At 45.9% G+C, this 22,626-nt stretch overlaps 1 protein-coding gene across 2 annotated transcripts in view; it reads right to left on the reverse strand.

Annotated features, from left to right (window-relative positions):
• Window positions 1-11,716: 11,716 nt before the first annotated feature.
• The window catches only part of POC1A (POC1 centriolar protein A), a 59,383-nt gene continuing 48,473 nt past the window's right edge, over window positions 11,717-22,626 (reverse strand). For both annotated transcript variants that reach the window (XM_049826122.1, XM_049826123.1), the window contains one exon: window positions 11,717-12,159. In XM_049826122.1, the coding sequence (XP_049682079.1) occupies window positions 12,061-12,159 (99 nt within the window). In that variant the 3' untranslated portion in view covers window positions 11,717-12,060. The remainder of the gene's footprint in view (window positions 12,160-22,626) is intronic.

Genomic DNA, 22,626 nt, shown 5'->3' on the forward strand with positions numbered 1-22,626 from the left:
ATATTAGTACAGGAAAGTAAAGGAAGGGAGATTTACCTTTCATGTCTGCAGATGAGACAAGGATGGCCTTGGTGCTAGTGAGGGGATCTGGAAAGACAGGGCTCCCATGTGTCCTTGGAACGGGTCCCCTTCCTCTACACACTGACCACCCTGAACCCATCACCAAGGCTTCAGCCTCCAGGCGAGGACCTCAGCCGTGGGGCCCGCAGAAGCCCACAACCGCCAGGGTGTGAAACAGTGTACGAAGTTCTGGTAAGACATTTCAGCCAGGCCACGCTTCTTAAGAGGCCACAGGTAAGTAAGAGCAAACAAAACCCAGAGTTTGCCCATCAGACCCTGCTGAGCTGCAAGCTGTTCGGTGGGCTGTGACCACATTTCTTAAGGTTTCACATCTGTTGGTTTCCTTAGCATTCCTGACATCATTTTTCTGGCTTTAGCTGGTTGTCACACTAGAGGGTGATGAGAAATTTCCAAACGTATGCATGACCCCACACAAAGCCTCCTGGAAACACCATCTCCCACACTTTGAACAGGTCCACCACCGGCCCATCTGTCGCTTAGATGCGATGGGACCCATTTGAACACTACCAGCTGCAAGGCCACAAAGCAGCTTTATGTCCAGCCAGGATGCAAACTCAAGGAAAGAAAAGGCTCAGGAAAAAGGAAAATCAGTGTCGTGGCTCAGAGGAAAGGAGGCATTAAAGTCTCTCCAGCGCAACAGTCCTATAAATGCTTGCAAAGATGCTGTGTTGAGTCAAAAGCGATTTCACTGCCGTCTTTCTGCACACACGTGTTTTGCATTTGGACAACTCATCAGAGCCGATAACCTCGGAAGGGGCCTCCCAAGCCATCTGGCCCCAACCCCAGCTCTGCACAATTTCCATAGAGGTACCTGATCTCCCCTCCGGTGAGGGGAAGCTCCCAGGTGGCCAGCTGGGACTTCACCGCTCACTCTGTGCAACTGGGAAGGGAAGGCAAAGGGTTAAATCCCTTGAAAAAACCCCTTTGTTTAGATGCAGGAGATAGTTTTAACTAACCTCAGGGATTTCAGCTGAGTTAGTAGTTAAACTGGTGCAGATAGATGTGGACGGATTATAGCAGTCTTGCTTAGATTGCCAAGGAACCAACTTCAGATGAATCGGTGTACAGGTTTTTAAGAACAATTTCCGTGCAGCCTGAGAGGGAGCAAGAGCAAGAAGAGGGGAAAAAAACCTTCACTGAATAGTTAAACCACATAAAATTTCTCATTGGATAAAAACAAGGTGTGTTTAGTGGGAAAAAGGGAAAAAGGTGGGAAAAAGGCAAAGGGATCTTAAGAGGAGTGGCCAACGCAGGCTACAGCTCTCCACCATCCAAAAGCCACAGTTCACTGAAAGCCTTGGGATGGTTCATGCCTCGGGGAAAGCAGCGATACCTGGGGAGGAGGTGGAGCCCCGACCCAGCATCTCGCCCTCCGGCTGGAAAGGAAACTCTCAAACCGGCCTGTACAGGCAGGAGGGTTTCAGGAGGATGGAGGCAGGTTACGGGTTGCCACAGCAGAGAGGTAAATATGCCATATGCCAGGAATAAAGCTGGTTCACTGCCAAATCCTGCACTCTGGCTGCAGAGGCTGGGGGAAGCCGCTTGCAGTGAGCGGCATTTGGTCCAGGGTGGTGGAAAGTTTGACGCAGCCACCGCTTCATCTTGGGGACAATGAACCTGCTGCTCCCCAAGGACTAGTCCTTGTGACAGGGTCACCTGCTGCCATTATCCCTGCCTTGCTGGGCAAACCTATTAGTCTCCTGTCTCAAGGTGGATGGTAACCTCTCTGGGGTACCTGTCAACTTCCATTTCAGATTAGTACAGCCCCTAGCACAAAGATGAGGATGAGCTTCATAGCTAGTATAACCCATTAATGCAGCTGGCTCACAGCCGGGACAAACAGGGTCTCCTACCCATGCTCTGGTTTCTTGTCTCCTTCCATCCCAGACTGCCCAAGGAACGCGACACGTTGCTGTGCTGCCCAATGCGTGAACCGCCCAGGGAAGGAAAAGCCTCCCACCTCTCCGGCCTGAAGCTTTCTGTTAGAAGCCACCTAGGAAACCTCGATGATGGAAATCTACTGGTCGACAAGCCCCTTGCCACAGGCTGTCTCACTCTTTCCTGCCTGTTCAGGGGTGCTTCAGCAGCGATGGAGCTCTCGGCTCATACCCCTCCTTGCTGGCAGAGGTGCTGCCTGGCAAGAGGCAAGGGAGACCAACAGTGTCCTTGGACGAAGGAAAAGGAGAGCACGGAGTCTGACAGCTGTCCCCATGGGTAAATCATGGCTTAGCTTGAGGAGGGGACGTTAAATAAATACTGGGCTAAGAACCACATTCATGTTTTTAAAGAGGGTCCTGCCAAGGCCACAGCGTGCACTTACCCCTGGGCTTTGTGGTCACACTGCACCAGTGGCCTTGCTGCTCACTCCGCTGAAAACAGACGGACACGGTGGCTCCGTCGGTGATAGCACAAGTCCCTTTGTCACTTGCTCAGCCATCAAGCTCTCCAAACACCTTAAATGCCACGGGGTCCATTTCACATCTACCTTCGAGACAGGGAGAAGCTTTTGCAGTGTCTGCTGGGGATCTACTGACTGGCATTTTGGCACCTCTCCACCTCCAGCAACCAGCTCCCAGCATAACCTGAGCAGCAGCAGCAACATTGGGGTGCGATGCCTCTCCCAAACCTGGGACTCCAAGATGGGGCCAGAGCAGCTCGTTGCAGGATGAGAAGCAGCTGACCCCACAGCTCTCCAAGCAAGGCTGTGAAATGCTGGGGTGGATTAAGGAAAGATGGCTTTAGCTGACCTTCATTTAGCTTTCTGCTGCTCTTTTCCCATCCTTGTAAATTAGCAAGGTATTTGCACCTAAAAGGCAGGAAAGCCAATCCACGTGGGGCCAGGGCAGCACACACTTGCAGAAGGGGGGAAAGAGGCTTTTCATTTAAAAGAGGAGGAGAAAAAAAGCTATTTTCCTGACTACCGGGGCCAGGCTGGAAAGTCCAGATAACACAGATGCAGATAAAGTGTACTGCTGGCTTTCCCCAGCCCTGGCAAGATGACCATGTGCGGTTTCAAAGCTGCCTCCCAACTTCAATAGGTGGGAGAGGGAAGGAAAACGGCCCCCAATCACCATGCCAATTTTCATTGCTATTAAATATAATCATCTCTGCTCTCTTTCATCTTTGCTTCTCCTCTGAGAGCTGGCAACAAAGGCAGCACACAGTAAGGAGAGCAGGGTAATTGCAGCAAAGAATGTAACCTCCGAAACACGCTGCCGAGCCGCAGGGCAGGGAGCGCAGGGAAACCCACAGGGAGATGGACGGGGCCATTGCTATCAGAGGGATGGGAAGAGGGAAGGGGAGCAGAGACAGAGACTTGTTCAACTTCGTTTCTTGAAGCAAAGGCTTCTGGTGCAGGGAATGATTCGGCACCAAATCCCAAGCTCTAGGTCTCACTCAAGCAGGTTTCGCTATGTTAAAATGTCACTTTGTAAGCTGGCGGCGAGGTTGGTTCTCAGCACAGGCAAAGCAGGCGGTTGCTTGAGGTAGCAAATTGCCAGAGGTGGCAAAATCACCCCAGGCGTGCTGCAAGCTGCGGCCGCACCGGAGCTGGTTGCTGTGGCCGTGCCCTCACCCACCACAGCCTGGGAACAGCAAACCCATCGCCAAGTGACACAACATCGAGCTTCCCTGCTAGCTCCTGCCTTTTGCAGCACCGGGGAGGTGATGGAGGTAACTCCAAGCAGGAATCGCTGCTGGGGAGCCCGGGTGCCAGAGGAGCTGTTGGCACAGATCCTGCGCTCCCTCCGGAGATGCTGTCACAGAGGAATCCCACAGAGGGGAGCAGCGAGGGGCCAGGGTTTCACCCGGGTGCTTGCTCCTGACCCACAAGCAGGTACGGCAGCGCAGGAGAGCTCCCTCTCCTCCGGGAGCTGGACCTAAGCGTGCGGAGCAGCCCCCGTGCCCTACCCTCTGGAGCTATGCTCCCCATCCCACCCTTGTTCCCTCCCCACACATCAAGACAGTGGTTTATCGCCTGGTGCTCAGGTTACCTGATTTATTACCTGGTAGGAGCGAGGGGCAGTTTATCCTCAAGCTCCCCCTGGTCCCGCTGCCTGTTTTTTCCACAACTCTTCTGCCTTCCCGAGGCCCCCCCTGCAGCCCCCCAGCCCTCACTCCAGCTCTCGGGCATCCTCCAAGGACTTATTCTGCAGGCATCTGTGTTCCAACCTGCCGGACCCAGACTAGCAGCTGCCCTTTGACTCGAAGGGAGCAGGCACTCACTCGCAACAGGAAAAACATAGAAGCAGCGAGGTGGGAATAAGCACTTTCTCTTCCTCAGCTCCACTGTTTGCAGAAGGTGGCCCGGCCCACATCCCCAGCTGATATCAAAGGCAGGTACTACATCAGCTGGCTCAGAAGCTGGTTCTTCTGGTGGCTTGGATTCCTCTAAAAAAAGCCATGTCAGTGCTGGGGTAATAAAGCCTGGAGCCAGCAGAGCATGAGCAATAGTTGGCTCTTTGTGCACACCAGCTTGTGACCATACCCGAGCCAGGCTGAAGGCTGAGGTCCCTTCTCCAGCTCGCACAGGTGCAGACAGAGAAGGCAAAGCCAAGATGCTTCTGGGCCGCACCTCAGACATTTCTGGCATTTCTTGCAAAGCACGGCTAGGAGGTATATCCCTGCTGGCTGGGTCAGCTAGGACTGCTCACACTGCTGTCTCCTTACACACAGAATTTGACTTTTCGTCTCTGCAAGGGGAGGCTGGCAAGGCCACAGCTCGGAAAGCAGCAGGCTGGTTTGCGGTATGGGACCCAAGAAGCAAAGGAACATGTGGTACCTTGCCAGGCAAAAACATGGGCTGTTGCAGGTGTATTAGCAAACGACGGTCTGGACAGTCTTGGCATGGACAACGGATAGCTTTGTACCGTCTTGTGCAGGGTGCTGCACAGGAGCACCAGACCTGCCCTCTAAAATTGAGATGAAGCAGCCCCACGGACTGCTGCAAAGTCTCCAGAGCAAATCAAGCCTGCTCAACGCCACCAACACAGCCCCAGTTAAAGGTATTTAAAGAATTTTCAGCGTCCGCCGCAGCACATAGCCTGGGTCATACCTCCCCTCTCCCACCCGGGCTGCCAAATTTAGAAGACCAATCTCATGGCCTACCCTTATTCCTGCCTCTGCTTCACTGCATGACCTGCAGGTACTCAGGCAAGAATTTCTGCTTTTGCCCCCCATCATCTGGGCCGCTGTCAAGGCATTTTCATGGACAAACCACCCCTTTGTGCTCAGGTGAGCTCCTCTCCTCCTCTTCGGCAAAGACGCTTGGCTGATGGGAAAGGCCATGCCAGCAGGCAGATTTTTGCATTCTCCTCCAGCACACCTTGCTCCAGACACTTTGCGGCAAATGTTCCTTTTTAAGATTTATTGATTTCATAAATAATAAAGGAAAGAAACACACCATACAAACACACAGGTCAAATAATCTCTCCCTTAGAAAAAAAACAGGAGCTACAAAAAAATAATCCAGCAGGCACACATTGATCTTTAAGTAAAAGATCAAGTGGCATTAAAGTTATTTGTTAATCAACTTAACACCACATAGGTATGGCCACGGGTCACCTTGAGGGGTCTTACTCCACAAACCTGTAGGCTTGAAGCCTGCCTTTCTTGCTCCTGAAGCTGTGGAAGCACTTGTAGTATTTTGTCACATTGTCATACTGAAGACCAAGGCCTTGAAGAAGGGAACAGCTCCATGGCAAGGCAGCTGTACTTCTCCCAAATCACTCCTCTCCATCACGTGTGCAGGATTTTAGTCCCTGCTGCTGGGGCATCATCTCAAGAGCTTTTGTTCCAGTACATCTCCCAATCCTACAGTTTTGTTTTAGCCAGCCGCTTTCCAGCTGTACTACCACTGCTGCAGAGCACGACAGGGGAGATGCCTGGTGAGCAGGAGTGTTTGAGAGCACCTTTCCTGGGTAGCATCAGCGCTGAGAAGAGTCAACCGGCTGTTTCCCACCAGTCCTCTCGGACCCGAAGCCTGGGATAAGTCATTTCCCAGCTGAACGTTGCCATTCCCACTCCAGCCCTTTGCCTCGCTCCACCTCCACATAAGAACGCACCACCCTGTTAACAGGGACTTCACCCGCAGCCCGACGCAGACAGTGGCAGAAATGAAGGAACAGCAAGTAGAGGAGGAGCTTGTGCAAAGCTTCTCCATGTTAAGTGCCATCTCTCCTCATGACCTCTAACAGAATCCTAAAACCATCTTGACCTCACTGCATTGACCAAGTTTGAAGCTGCTTTGGGGAAGGGATTCTTAAACTCTGCCACCAGCACAGGCAGACACGAGATGGGATGAAACACTGCAGAGGCAAAGCTGCAAAACCAAAGCCTGCCCTCCCCCTGCCAGAGTCTCTCCGAGTATCTGCAGTTAAGCCAGATGAAACTTTCAACCAAACTGGCTTGTGGGCCACCAGCTCTCAGCAGCGACATGTCACACGCCACATTTAGTACAGGAAAATGGAGCACTCAGCAGCTTCTGCATAGCACTACTACCTCTGTCTTGGTTGTACTGACCAATGCTCACAGGGGACAAGCTCCAAAAGCCAAAATCCTCATCCCTAACTCCTGGAGAAAGCTCTTGTCTAGCAAACTCAACACGCAACAAAAAGCTTCTCCGGCCACAGGCCTGCATCAGAAAATGCTGACATAGAAAGCAACATCTACTGCCCCCAGGACAAAAGGAACAAAGTCCCCCGAAGCAACCACAGCATTTCAGAGAAGCTGAGCAACTGGAAGGTAGGAGATAAGAGAAGAGTTTAAAAAAAACAAAAAGCATTTCTAGGCATTCACAGGATGAAAACCATCTTGGTTAACTCTGGTTAGCAAAGGCGCCTGCCGCACCATATGGACCAAGCGTAGCAGCAGGCAGGCAGAGCCTTTCTTGCTGTTATGGCATCTACACATGGCAGAGTGGATTCACAGAAGGTGAAAAGCAACAACCCTCCTCTCCTTACCCCCCCCCCAGCCCATATCATGTGCAAGGAAGTTCTCCTCCTAGGAGGATCTCTTGGTGCCCGGCACACTTCCAAGCTGGGAGGGCCCATAAGATGGTCCCGTTTCAGCAGAGCAGTGAAGTTCTCTCTCCAGTTGGGAGATCTGCCCACCAAAGGTCGGTTCTGGCCTTCAGCACAGCAGGGCTGTGCAAACATGAGGATGGAAACATTGCCAAAAGCAGCCACCCTAGAGGGAAGTGAGGCCATACAGGAGCTCCACCCAGGCAGCTACTTAGCTTAACCCTTTCAGTCGCCAGCTGAAAGAACAGCTACCACCAACAGCATATGCTCCACACAGCCACAAGCTCTTGGAGTAAGCAGGATCGGCCTTTGTAGCACTCCTCGCTAGACATTTGCAGAAAAATCATCGTGCCGCACAGAGCATCACCGTATCCTCAGCTTGACCGGTGTCCAGAAGGCAGCAGTGAATTATTAGCTGCGTGGAAGATGCCTGCAGGGAGCAGAAACAGCAAAGGAGAATGGAGGGGACAGGTTTTTGGCACTGGGTCACGGCACTGATTCAGACTGTTTTGTGACAGCAAAATAGTGCGTTTCCAGCTGTATTGCGTTATCAGGGAGGAAGGACTGGAGGGCTGGAGTGAGTATAAAGAAATCTAAGGGTGGTCACTGGGGAAAGACTTCCTTGCAGATGGCAAATTCATGACCTCACGCAGTGGTCCCTTGGCCTGTCTCAGCTGCAGCTAAGCAGACAATGAGTTACCCTCTGCCAGAACATCCCCAGTTGTTCACAATGCTCGTCCCCCACCAGAAACCAACCCACAGCCCCCTCTCCCAACACACTGATGTAAGCGTGTACCCCCGGTCTTTGCTCAGAAGCGATACCAGTTAACTTCAAACTCTACCTGAAGCCCTAGGTGACAGCCATCACTCGTGCCGAATAGCAGAAAGGTGCTCAGCACACATCCCCCAGCAGCACCGGGTGCTGTGCTACAAGGAGACAGGGAGAGAATAAAGAATGCTAGAGACCTGTGCTCTGGAAGCGAGCCCACCCCTCTCTTCCCTGACACGCTATATTCAAATCTCTAACGAGCTCTCCATCCACAGAACCTGTACCTCGATAGAGGAAGTAATTTATATGCATCTCCCCTGACAAGGAGAACAGGGGATTGAAGAGTGATGTTTGCCTGCAATGGCAGTTCTGTTGCAGACCTAGAAATAGATCTCAGCTTTCCCAGAGACACACATAAGACTTCCTACAGCACGCTAAATCCAGGTTAAATATGCAGATGAGCATCAATATGAGAATCTTCTTTCCCTTTGCATTTTCTTCCCAAAACTACAGCCCATCAGGTCATGCCATTTGAGAAGCACTTGGAGATCAACCACTTCTAAAAGCAAGAGAAGAAATGCAGCCCTGCTCTCACGTCACAAGTGACAAACCTTTGCAAAACAATTCACTTCCCTCCCCTCCTACTCACTCGTGTTTCAAAAAAACATTTCGTTCAAAAGCAGCTCTTTAAAGATGTTATATAACAAGTGATTTGTACCACGAGGCTGGCTAGTTTTAGCCCAGCTACTTAGATCATAGTTGGATTTTATCTTCTAGTTAGCTGGCGGACTCACATCCAGTGACAACCCTGCGGGCAGAGGATGCTCCTGGCCATCTCGCTCCCCAGCCAGAAAAGTCAATACCACAACACTCTGGTGTTTTTGCCTATTCAGTTATGAGCTCTGCTGTGGTATCTGTCCAGTTCCAGCTCCCAGACAGGAAGGAAAGCGGGCAGCACTTGAAGATTCTTACTTTTTCACAGATCACGGTTATGTTTAACATGCTCCATACTCATAGCAGCCAAAAAGCCATTTGCAGCAGCGCCAGGCTCCCCAGGGGCCAATCTCGGCACAAAGAACTGTTGCTAAAAGTTTAGTGAGGTCATATGTCTGGCAAATGTAATGGCAACAAATTAAACTACTTTTTTAAGAACTTGGCTTCAAGCAAGCCTTGGAGATCCAAAACAAAATCCTTAACTCTTTGCAGCCTCCCCGTGCACAGAGTTCACCGCAAGCCATTTTCAAGGTAGGGTATATCCTCACATGGCATAGAAGCAATGTCAGCCCAAATACAGACAACATGCTCCTCCTTGCTCAGCTGTTCCACTGCTCCCCGAGTTAACAGCTTCACAATTCAGCTGCTGCAGATGTCCCTCGATCAAAAAATAAAGATCATGAGTGTAAAAATAAGAGTAGATTCAACTCACTCTGGAGGCTCCTCTCTCCTCTCAGCACTCAAAACCCGTGGTGCTCAGTGGATAGAGTTAAGCATGGAGTCTAGGGACGAGATAGGCAATAGGATTTGGACTCCTCAGATGTGCTTTTGAGGTTATTGCTCAATGTTTAAGTACAAGGATTATAATTTAAATCTTGTATTTTCCACACCATGCCCACCTCTCAAGCAATAGCCACCCTTTAGAAGCACTGGTACATTTTAAGTCCTGATATCCTACTCCAGGTAAGAAGTTGTAAGGAGGGGAAATGAAGAGAGCGCAAGTTGGTGGGTTTTGGGACAAGGAAATGCTTGAGATGGAGAGTACTCTAAGAAGAAATTCCCTTCAGATTACCTTTCGTGCCGCCTAAACCATACAGATGTTTTTAGATTCCCTCTCCTCCTAACTCCCCACACCTACCCACCCTGGGTTACAACACCGTGGTGTTGTATTGATCAAATGAGTGCTTTTAAGAAGTTGAGTCCAGAAAAGCAACTTTCCCTACATCCCTGTAGCTTGCCCTTCAGCACCTGAGCATCTCATCTGTTTCAGAAGCACAATTACATCTTTCAAATGGATTCACTCAGAACATCTGAAAAGAAAAAGTGTCTATATCGAATGTGCCCAAGTCATTTGTATTGCCATTCTCCCTAAAATACTATATACAAATTGCTTCTGTGGTTTCCAAGACATTAAGAAACTACACATTAAAAGGAAGCAAAAGCTATTTTTAAAGCAAAGCTTAAAAACTGATGAAGGTTGGAACAGCTTAAATTCTCTTCTCCCCTCCACACCCCCACCCCAAAGGCCAGTCCACAACATTGAGGATCAAGTTGATAAATTAGGCTCTTGCAACTTATTTTTGTCATCACTTCAGCAGCAGCAAATCAGGGCAGGAACAGCCTTCTCCTAGCAGCAAATTGGCCTCATGTACCTTTGAGTCCCCTCCTCCCCACCTACCCGCATCACAACATAAGCTCGTTTCAATGAAAATTATGTCAGTCTCTCAGCAGAAAGCCCCTGAAAGCTTATAGCAAGAGCACGGAAGAACATCACTGAATTGATTCCATTAGCGTAATCTAAGAGAAAATAATGATTTATCAGACTCAGAGCTTGGAAACAGAAAACAAACAGTCTGTGGCAGAGCAGAGAGAAACTCAGATTTATAATCAACCCAATACGCATGGAAATGAGAAAGCTCTCAGCCTCCTGCAAATGGAAGAGTGAAATATTGCAACAATGCCAGCAAGGGGTTCTTAGAGATGTAGAAAGTACCAGGAGGGAAGGAGACCAGAAGCTTGCTGGTGATGGCAGGGGAATGCAAACAGCTTCACCCAGATGGGACGAGGAGTATTAATGCTATCAATCCACTGTACCAGCAGACACAGCGTGCAACAGAAACAGGTGCAAAAAGAAAAACACACACAAACCCCAAACCAAAAACACATGGGCTGGCCTTAAGATCTGCTAAGCCCCATGTGAAATAAGGATGCCAGCCAGTCCTCAGGCAAGTATCCAGAATGCCCACAGCACATCTGGAGACGGGGGCCTCGGAAGCTGTGCGAGGCTGGCAGGTGGTGGCAGCAGGAGGGACCACCAAGGGTAGGGATCGAGGCAGCCGCCCTGTTTGAAGAGGTCAGACAGACAGTGGTGAGAAGGGGTTTCATTAACCCTGAGGTGCTCAAGTTCCCACAGCTCATTTCTCCAGGAATGTGGGTAATAGTTTATTGCAAGGAAGGAGACCTCCAGTGTGTGTTAGCACAAGAGGTGTTGGAGAACAGGATCTCCCAGAAGTCCAAATTCTTGTGCAGCTACATACTGAACACCTGCGAAAGCCCTGAAAAAAGTCAGGAGGAGCGATGAAGGGAGCAGGGTGAGAGCGTAGGTGCGAGTGATGAGCTGTTCAACTGTGAAAACATCTGCAAGTGACCAAAAATTAAAGGCAGTCCGGTGCAAGAAGAGGGAAGTTCCACAACGGACCAAACATTTTGCTATTTGGTTGCCTTTCCTCTCCCTCTACCCTGCCTTTAATTTAAGAAGCAAAGACAAAGCAAAATCCGCTTGGAATCCACCCTGCGGCTTACCCGCCAGGGCCTCTCTTCCAGCATCAAGCAATTTTTTTATTTTTTTTTTTCACACATTGCACAAGGGAGCAGGTTAAATCCCCCCATTGGATTTAATCACCTCTGCACAAATACCATCCAGGGGCTGAACTGCTCTTTGTCAGATTTGCCAGGCACCACCTGGTACTAAGGTGAGACAGACCCTTCCCCAGGTGCCAGTTTCACTGGGACCTCTCCTGCTTACTATGGTCTGAGAACAGAGGTGAACTCCCACTGCCCAAAATATCCTGGGAGCTCTTTACTTATCACCTATAGCCAGCACACACCTCAGCAACAAACCTAATACAACCTGTGCCAAACATACGGAAGCTCCAAGACGCTTAAACATTTTAAAATTAACTCAGTAGCACCAAAGGCAGGAGAAATGCAACTTTCCTAGTTAATACTCAGACCACATGCTGGCTACTATATCTCTGGAAAACACAGGAGATCACAATCATTATCCACACTTATGAATAAAATATTCCTTTTATTTTAGTAAAGTAACAAAGCTTATTTACAGATACAATAACTGTACATTCCAATTGAAAAACAGATTGCGCTCAAAATCATTAAAGCAAGTCACACACAGTCTGTTAGGAACACAAACAACCTCAAACCTCCCAATGCCTTCAGCTCCCATCTTCTCTCAGGAAATCAGCTCATTTTGTTCTGAATGATTTTCTGCTGATTCTCAAGACATTCCTTCAGCTTGTCTTCAGTGAGCGTCAGCCTCTGCTCCAGGATGGAAACAGTCTGCAAAACAAAACTAAAGCTGCTGTTGAGCTGCTCACAAAGACAAACCATGTACTGTACTCTCAGTGGGTAATAAAATGCTGAATTCACAGGAGTATTTTGAGGTATTTCAGAGCTGTAACTCCAGTATCAGCGTTTTAGTAGGGCAGAGCCCCATACAACTGGAGAGGTTGGCGGGCACAAAGCTCTCCTGCAGACAACACCAAGCACCCGTTCCAGCACTCGGTGCTTTCAAACTGGGCTCTGTATTTCTGTTCACAGACAGGTTCTGTCCTTCCACGTTCATGAGCCACCAGGCACCAGAAAGCCACCAGGCACTCTTCTGCTAATGAGACACAGAGGTTTTGAACAGTTTTGCCCAGTTTTAGCTTTGATTTTGCCTCTCTGCTTCTGACTCTTTCCTCCCTACCCCGAAAGCTGTCCGTTTGCTGCAATTAAAACACACAGAACTTGCTGGACAAGCACAATGACAAGCAAGAAAACCCTCCCAGCATAAGGCAGTGCAACAGGTGATGGAGGGGAACTGAAACCCAAAGTGGTGATATCTACCTCAACATAATGCCTAAATATTTTTGTGTAATCCAGTTACCCCACAAAGAACTGTTGTGTCTTTCTCCTCGAGCTGAAGTCATCATGTACAGAATGCACAGGAAGAATGTTTTAACTACGTGGCAATAAAAGCTTCTGCTGAAAACCTTTTATTGATCACTCTGAGGTAATCAAGGGACCTAGCTATGCAGAACCACTTTCAGCTCCCAAAGACACCGGAATGGCTGATAATAGGCAGTGATGATTTAATGCTTTAATATCCATAAACTTATCAGCAATAATCAATATCTTCACATTTTGAGCATTTTTAATGCATAAATAACATACTCTGTTAAAAACAAAGGATGTTCAGAACCTTGGACTTCAATAAAGTAATTCAAATAAGCTTGGACAACCACTAGAAGTGGTATAGAAGTTATACATAGAAAGCCTTTTAATAGCACATTTCGTAAGCACATCTAAGTGCTTGACAAAAGAAAGCAGGTCTTATTATCCCCATTTTACAGCTGGGGAAACGAAAGCACAAAGAGAGGAAATAGCTTGGCTAAGGCCCCTTGAGACTAGGAAAAGTCTCCTGTAAAATGATTTGGGGAATGAGACAAATGGTGGAGGGGGGGGGGAGAAAACAGATGTAGTAAAAAAATACCACCAAACACTATGGCAAAGCCATCTTGCAAGATCGCGTATCAACAAAGTCAGAGGGGGCTGTGCATCATAGTATTTACTGTAACACGTTCTTTTTTTCTTCCCCAAACATAGTTCAAAGCTTACTTCTACTGCACATGTACCGCTGACCTGTGACAAGGCAGAAGAGCTAACCCCTGCTGCCTAATGCAGCATTGCTGCAACTGTAGAAAGCTTCACCTGAAAGAAAAAACCCTGAATTACTTAAATATTCCCATGGGCTACAGCACTAGCTTCATTTAAGTTTTTTCCTCCTCTATTGCCACCCCTTTGAGGCACAAGAACTGCAGTACACAGAGAACAAGAAGAAGAGTTGTAGAGCCAGCAGGTAACATCCCAGGTGCCCCAGAGCCAGCAGGAGCCCTCCCATCTATTCAAAGGAGAGAGGATTTAGTCTTTTTTTCTTATGAAGCCACACTATTGCTTAGTGGCTGTCTTACAGATGTCAGGAGTAAAGCTACTCAGGGCAGAACACAGCAGGCTGAATGTCTACTAGGGGTTTACGGCAAAGATCTTATCCTGCAAGCAACCAGACAGAGAATGAAAAGCAGTAGGGATCCTTGCTTTTCCATTTAAAAAAAGAAGAACTAATAACTCAAGACTCGGTTAAAAAGGTGAGGGTGAAACATTGCATCAAATTCCCTTTAGAAAGATAATCAACTGAATTAATGTCCTGGTCACACTGCCCTGCTAGAAGCAAAACCCCAGATTACTTGCAGTTTCTATATTCCATGATTAACTGCCACTGCGATCCTGCTGATACGAGTTAAGTGTTGTTACATGCAGCACTGTGAGACTAAGCACAAGTAAAGCAGATTTTAGAAGTGTTGAATTGGTGAAAAAGCTGTAAGGAAAATGTTTATTAGAATGGAAATTGCACGTAAGTATACACAGAAAACCTGTAGTGAGTATTTTTTGGAAACTAAAAGTGGAAAAGTAGCAGTCAGAAATTAAATCCAGGAAGTCCAAAGTAGGAATTGATGACTACAGCCATCTAGACTTGAATATATGATGCCCAAAATACACAGGGCATCTGACATCCTTGGAAGGTAAGGGAAAGCACAAATACTGCCCAGCTGCTATTAGTGTTATATTCTAACTTACACATGAAAGAAAAGCCACTTTATCAGCAGCTGACAGACTTTTACAGTATTTCCATGTTGCTATTCATAAAGCAAGTCCTTGTTGGTAGGCAAATTAAACTGCACCCATTCAACTCCTGCGTGTTTTTGCTATTACTTTTCAGAAGATAATGAACAAACAATTAAGCCAAGGAGGAAAATACTGTTAGCCAGATTCAGTGAGGATTCACTGGAGCTGGGTTTGCACTCAAGCTGTTCTCTGTGGCAGAATCTGGGCTTCCTGTTGCGTCAGGAGCACAGTACATGTCTCCATTACGCACCAGGGAGTAAAGTGCTGGGTAATTTATCAAAATCCTGGCTCAAATTGGCAGAAGGATAACAGCTTAGGCTTAAATGAGAAGGAAGATCAACTTTTTTTTTTTTTTTACGGAGTATTTCTGACATTACAGCAATATACTGAGCATTACTATGGACACCAGAACAGAATATGGAATTTTTCACACAAAAGAAAACTTACTTAAATCAATTCCACCAAGATTTCCTGCAACATTTGTCTTCATTCACCTTTGCAGACTTAGACTAGAAAAACCCCTGCTATTCTCTTTGGAAACATTAATGAAAAACTATGTAGAAAAAAATAGTTATCTTCTATTTACTTTCTAAGTTCTGGGGAACATTCAGCTCCATCCTCCCCCAGGACACCTAAACTGAAGCACCCAATAGTCACACTTGCTTACATGATAACAAGTCCCCTATGCTATTCCTCCATATTATTTTTACTCTCTCAACCCAAGTAATAGTGATTTGTGATGCTGTTCCAAGACGCTTTCACCAGTATCTTTTGCTTAGTCCCTGTTAAACATTTCCCTGTCTGATTAAGTAGCAGAGACAGTTTAAGAACAACTAGCCTCAGGGTTGAGGCTTTTGCAGTGGTCCTGGAGAGACAATCAGCCCTGCCTCTTTCAAGGACTACAGATAAGGGGAACCAGGTGCTAAATGAATGCCAACAGAAACCAGTTCTACAACTGCCAAAGGAAACCTGAAAAGCAGAGTCCAGAGCAAGCAGAGGCCATCAGCAACCCTCCTGAGCAGCGGTGGGCCTCTCTGCCAGGAGATAGAGATCCACCTAAACAGATGGCTGCTCATTAACTAAAGCAGTACTTAACCTGGAGCTGGGGACAAAGCTGACAAGAGCACAGGAACAGTGGAATAAAGTTAGGCTCACCCTGCTAAGGGATGACTGCTCTGCAAGCAAAAAGGTACCAGCTCCTGCTTGCACATGGGTTTTTCAGTACACCACTCACATTAGCTTTGATTGAGTTAGCACAGATAATAGCACAGGGGACATAGCACCGCTCCGGTTGATGACCAGTAATTGTGGGACCCCAAAAACCTGTATTGATACTACAGTTACTCAAATGAGGTAACAGCCAGGCTCAGCCTACAAGGTATATGATCCTGCACACCAGCTGCAAAGTAGATGTGCTCTTGGCTATGTGCAGGCTAAGTATTACACTTGCACTTCTATTCCTGTCATCATTCCATAACGTAAAATCACTCTCTCCATTGATCTCAAAGGAGGTAGAAGTAGTTTCCTAGCTTTACTTAAATAAAAAGATTCTTAAGTTTGCTCCACCAGTTTTTCTAAGCATATGCTAAAAAAGATTTTGCAGGGCACTAACATATCAGCCCAAGAAAAAACACTACTACCTCTTCAGATTTTTCTTTCCCATCTGACACGTTAATTTATGAAGACAGTATTTTCTTTACGATTCATCAAAAAACACACCTGCAAAAGAACAAGCAACAAATGCAGAAGTTTCTAAGTTTCCACGCACTCAGTTTCCCGACTCCACTATGCTGGTACAAGGAGACTTAGGGATGCCTCTCAAGAGATACAATGAAGACAACAGATGGTCCGTGGATTTGAAGAATGAGACTTACCAAGTCTGACCCAGAGCTGCAGGCTTAAGAGCTCTCCCCTCTGTAAAGACTGAGGCCAACGCTGGTTTGTTTTCAAAGAGCTAGATGCCCAGCTGTAACTTCTTGTAGGCTACTTGATTTTCCAGAAAAAGAGTCACTGCAGAGTGGATTTTAGTCCCAAACACAACCAAGAAGTACAGCAAGTAAACTGCATCATGGGAATGCTCCCTTAGCATCCAAGGGTCTCTCCTGAGCAAGCTCTAAGGAGTGGATTCAGAGGCACCTATATACCTCTAGGGCACAAATTTGTGACACTTGGACCTCAAGCTGCTGCACAGCATTGAAGAGACCTGCTGGCACTATACTGAAAGGTAAAATCAGTCTTGCAAGAAAGGAGTACAGTTGCCAACCTTCAAGTGCACCACCTGAACTGAGTAATATTCAAAAGCGACCCCAGCTATTGTATGCATTTCACTAAAATGGCACCTCCAACACTCGCTAAATGCTGTCCTGAATGTATCCACAGTTCTGTGCAGAGACAGAAATTAGCAAGTTTCCAGGTAAATTAAGCTTGGGAGCCCTTTCTCTAAACTAATTCAATGAGTGAAATAAAGTACCAGAGGAAGGGTTTGCACCAGGGTAGCCCTACCTACTTTTTACAGAACACATAATTAACTTCTTTCACCAACAATAATTCAAAATACCAAACTTCAGCTACAAGATTAAAAGGCTCATGGGAGAACTCGTGCAGCACAAGTCACTCTGAGGTTCAAGCATGAAGCTACCTGGTGAGAAGCAGCCTTTCCTCCTATAGTACTAAGTTTTGCCCTGACTTGCTGTCAGCCTCCCTTCGATCTCAGCAACTGCATCTAGTGAACCTCAAAGCAGACCCCTGCTATTACTAAACATGCTTGAAGAAAGCTAGACTGCCTTCATCATGTACAAGTTTTATCTTAACAGTTTTGAGATGGGACTTGAAATGGCTACAGACATTCAGTATGCTCTGAAGCATTTCCAGCAAAAAGCTGGCAGTTCAGACTAACTGAGGAAGTAAGCCTCATACCCCAGAGTATAACAAGGTATGAAGCCTTCACAGTTATTAACACTTTATGTAGCAAACAAACGCATGCCGGGACTAGACTTACTCTAGTGGCCAAAGCCTTAATCTCAGAGATCAAATACACAATTAAGGTGGTTTTTGTTTGTTGTTTTTCTTTTAAAATGTGAAATGATTTTTAAAGAAATGATAGCTCCTTTATCTGCTCAGGCCAAAACAAGATCTGCTACCCCAGAGACATTTAAAATAATTTCTGTAGCTCCACACCATCTCAATTGCTTTGAATGCAGATTCTAAGGCAAATTCTCACAAAGCCTATTTGCATGGAATATTTCACACCAGGCTGATTCACAGATAGTGTATTGATTATTTCAGAATGAAGAATAAAGCTCATTTAGTGCTTCAGTCTTCTCCTCAATCTTTAATGCAACTTCATGAATTTTCCTGGGTTTACTTTGTACCATGCTTCAAATTCCACAAACTTTTATATTTGCTACTACAAAACACTTAGCTCCAGTGTGGCTAGACAGGAATGTTATCAGTTAGTGCTGCTGTACAGCTGTGGGTTAGGAAGTCCCATAAGCCCCCTCAACGTGGTTTCTGCACCTTCATCCAAAGTCACAGCTGGGTCACGTGGATTAGGAATACATGATGATACCTGCAGATGCACAAACGCTAACACTAACCTGGCCTCATCAGGATCCCTACATAGAGCTCCAGATCTGTTCAAGAAGTCGTCTGGCTAAACCACCTCGATGTCTGTTCTCCAGTGCAGCGCACAAGAGCTGCTAGTCCTACCAGCTCTCTTCAGCCAGACACATGCTACTTGGATTACTTGAAAAGTAAAGAATTTTTTATATTTAGCAGCCCAAAGCGCTACAAGAAGGAAGTGGGTAGTTATAAAATTTGAAACCAGTATTGCTCAGCTAATCCCTCCTTCTTACTACTGGGACGGTGGTGAGGCACTGGAACAGGTTGCCCAGAGAAGTTACGGATGCCCCATCCTTGGAAATTTTCAAGGCCAGGTTAGATGGGGCTTTGAGCAACCTGATCTAGTGGAACATGTCCCTACCCATGGCAGGGGAGGTTGAAACTAGATGATCTTCAAGGTCCCTTCCAACCCAAACCATGCTATGATTATCAGCTGCCATCTCTCCTTCCACCTCCCAGTACACTCCACTTTCTGCAGATGCTTGAATCGCAGTTGACCAACCCTTTAACTAAATTACAGGAGCAACTTTGGTCTACTGCATGAGTCTACTCAAGTCTACTCATGCAGTACACTCAGTACAGCAACGAGTTATCACTTGCACTGCTTGTTGTGCTTTTTACAGTAAGAAAACCATACAAGAGTACCTGAAAATTCTAGTATGACCTGCTTTGCCAAACCAAGCAGCATGGTCATTTACCAGCATCACAGTGACCAAAGGGACCCTGGAGGACAGAAAAGGGCATTCTTTGTATTAAATCAATCCTAGCCACAGAGAAGATGAGCCACAGGCTCTGCCAGTTTCTTCTGCACAGTGTGGGGACACAAGGCACACAAGCCATCTGTAACTGAGCCTTTCCATTTACAGCCCTCTTACTAAAAATATTTCATCACACATTGCTGTTGCTTCGGAATGACAGTTGATCAGCCAAAGCTAAACTGATGGCACTTGCGTTGGATCTGCAAGTTTCTAGAAAGGAATAGCTGCAAGCTTCTGCACAGGTACACGCAGCTTCCTTGGTGCAGAGCTCCTAGGCCTCTAGGGCTAGACTAGCACAGCAAAAGGAGTCAGGAGACTTCAAGTTTCACCACACAGTATGAAAACACAGCAAGTAATGATGAGCTACAACAAAATATCCAAGCATGTACCATGAGAGCAGCTGCACAATATAGAGGTTAGAACCCCAAATGACTAGAGGTCTCCCCCAACCACAAAGACTTCCCATATCCTTCCCCTGCCACCCAATCTACCTCTGCAAGTATGCAAACCACTCATCTAAATTAACCCAGCTGCTGGTACCCAATGGCCAAGCAACAGTTTATATTAATCTTCAAGGTCTGCTTGTGAATACAAATTGTGGGAGGTGTTCAGTATTCCTTCCCATTGAAGGCTAATAGAAGGTGAAGGTCCTGTGGACCTCCAGGGAGATGATCAGCACTTTTAAGAAGCCAGCCTTTAGACAGTGTCCTGCTAATATAACAACATCCCTAGGAGTGTGTTTAATTTAGGCAGTCTTAGAAGAAAAAAGGTACTTGCATCAAGACTTAAGAGATTTTGTAACAAGCATATTTTGGAAGTAAATTTCTGAAAAAAGTAGCTCTGATGATATTATACAGAGGACTGGCAACAACCAGGGTACTTAATTTGTTTTGAGTGAAGAGATGAAAGCTACTGCATCTCCAAGAGATGGTTTTGACTCATGAGAAATTGCCTCTACATCCTTTAAATTAAGATTTAAAAACCAAGCTCATCTGGCATTTCACAGGTTTTTCAGATGGGAACATTTTTTATTAGTGTTTTGGATTTTAAACTATTTCTTTTGGAATAAAGACTGCTTGCACTTTTTTTCCCTATACATTGGGGCTACCTGTAGCCAGTTGGTGTTCAGGTATTAAAAGCAACATAGAAAAACCAAGACATTTGCGCAAGGCAGAGGTAGCAGCACTTATGAACACATACATACACACGCCCATGCCCCCCCCCCCCAATCTTTCTTCTTGACTTGTAACTACTTGAAGTCATAACACCATTTATTTTACTAAACCAGTTGTTTAATCTACATTCAATATATCTCAGAAGAGGGGCCACATTCATTACTCACCAACACAGGCTTTGGAGACCACATCTCAAAAGAAGGAGTAACAAATTTGATTTTACTTGGTTTCATTATAAGTATTATACACACAAACATTTTCAGTTTTAATTAAAAAGCAACTCACTTGTGTCCAAGACCTTTTTTATGCTAAAGAATTTAATTTAAAAAATTCTCTTCCCTCCCTCTGCAATCTTTTCTGGAGTGAAATAATCCTTTAATCTCATGAGCTAGATTGTCCTTCAGTTCAGACATGGATTATTTTACAGATTTATCAAGTCTTCTCCATTTCACTGTGTTGTTTTCTCCCAGCTTCAGTGCAAGATTAGTTTGGGGAAGTACATAAAGCTGTTTCCTGTGGGTGATTATCACAGCTGTTTATGAATTTTTTTGCTAACCTGATTCTGAACTCTTTGTTTGGAGCAGACATCTTCCTTCCCACATAAAACCAGCAGCTTTTGCCTCAGCGCCCATCGCCCGCCAGTACTACAGGTTAACAAAGTGAACATGGCAGCTGCAGGTGTTTGGAGTGAGGGCAACAGTATACAAACTCTTTGAAGATGATCATTGCAAATACAAGTTTTCCACTGCAGGCAAGATGGTTACTCACAGATGATCATCCTTCAGAAGTGCAGTTCAGCTGCAAGTGCAGAAAATACATTTGAACCAAGTAAACTCTTCATATCTGCTCCACTTTTGTTTCAGCCATAACACCTTTCTGTTCCAGGAAGTTATCCAAGAGATAAAATCACCTTGTTTTTCCCTTAAACTTTAATATTCAGCCCACCTTTTCATATAGGTAACTGAGATACTGAGATCCAGCCTTTGATAAAAAAAAAAAAATTGATAAACATTTTGCATTTTTCTCCTTTTCACATCTCTGAAATGCCAGTAAAGAACAAGCTTTCTAAACATCGAGACGCTGACAAGATATTAAGCTGCAGGAAAGGGAGGAGCAAGACACCTATATTGTACATTTATTACTCTCATCTTCCTCATTCCTTTGCCAGGTTTGAATTGCCTGCTTTCCTACAAAGAGGCACCAGGGTATCTTTAAGTAATCCAAAACTACTGGAAACTACCGGCTTATGTCTGGGTCTCAACTTCACTCCATCCTTCAAGGCAGCAGAGTTATTAAGGAGGTGCTACTCTTCTGAAAAAGGCAGACAAACGTTAACTTCTTTATTTGCATGTGAAGTATGGCCAGACACACACCACATTTAGAAAAAAAATACAAAGACTGTCAGTTCACATTAGACCACTTCCTTACAAGTAAAACAAAAAACGTCCCGACAGAGTTCTGAGGAGGAAGAGAGGAAGGTTTCACTTAATCAAAGACCAGGTTAAAGAAAGTTGCCAAAACCTTAAAGAATTAAATCATAGCACAAAGTCAACAACATAAAAATGAAGCTTTGTAAGTCTGACGGGGCCATATCTATTTGCTACAGCAGTTACTGCCAGATGTGGTATACAACAGCCACTAGTTTCTTCTGATCCTTCTTTCTCTGCTAAGAACTGGAGTGCCTAACTGAAGGAGCAAGTCTGCTCAAGTGTATCCTCCTGCACAGGGCACAATGCCTGTACAGCCTCAGAGCTACTTGCGATTGGTGTCTGGCAGGAAGAGAACTCTTAATAGAATAAAAACAATCCCGCTGTCTCTAAGTACATGACACCCCACTTAATCTGGAAATCTATTGTCAACAGAGGGAAGGTACTGATAATTGGTGAGTGGCAGACAATGCAGCTTCAAGTATGCAGCTCAGAACAAAAGCTGTGCACTGGCAAAAGATGACAGCCTTCAGCTGATGTCTCACTATTACCTCTTTCAGCAGAAATTGAAAGTATTTTCTCTCCTTCCCACTTTTACATGATAAACCTTGAAATGATAGCTACGGAAAAAATATTAGGAAAATAAATTAGGTTTATATTTGCATAATTTCCCAAAGTAGTTTATCACAACCTTAAGTTTCCCCCACTGGTACATTACATCATGTTAACACAGTGCTGGAAACTACAACATGAACAAAGAGCATAGAAACTCAAGGTACCACATCAGAAGTACACCCAAGCTCCCTAGAGCTAACAAATAATATGGATGGCTATATCAATACAGGGTTTCTGGGAATATCACAGGGAATCTGTCCTTTCCATTCAACTTCAACTGACCCTGCTTATGCCATTAGTGTTCTCTTTAAACAAGCAACACTCAGGAATTATGAACCAATGATTTATAACAGAGCACTAGGAGCATCCTCAGCCCTTCTTCAAGAAGGGAAAAATACTGACGCCTGTTATGTGTTATTTATGAAAGCTTTTTGTTCCATTTTTGAAGTAGTGGTGTCGTCCTTTCACAAAAAGAAGTCAGCAGGC

Source organism: Accipiter gentilis, chromosome 23, assembly GCF_929443795.1.
Source record: "Accipiter gentilis chromosome 23, bAccGen1.1, whole genome shotgun sequence".
NCBI classification, from domain to species: Eukaryota; Metazoa; Chordata; class Aves; order Accipitriformes; family Accipitridae; genus Astur; species Astur gentilis.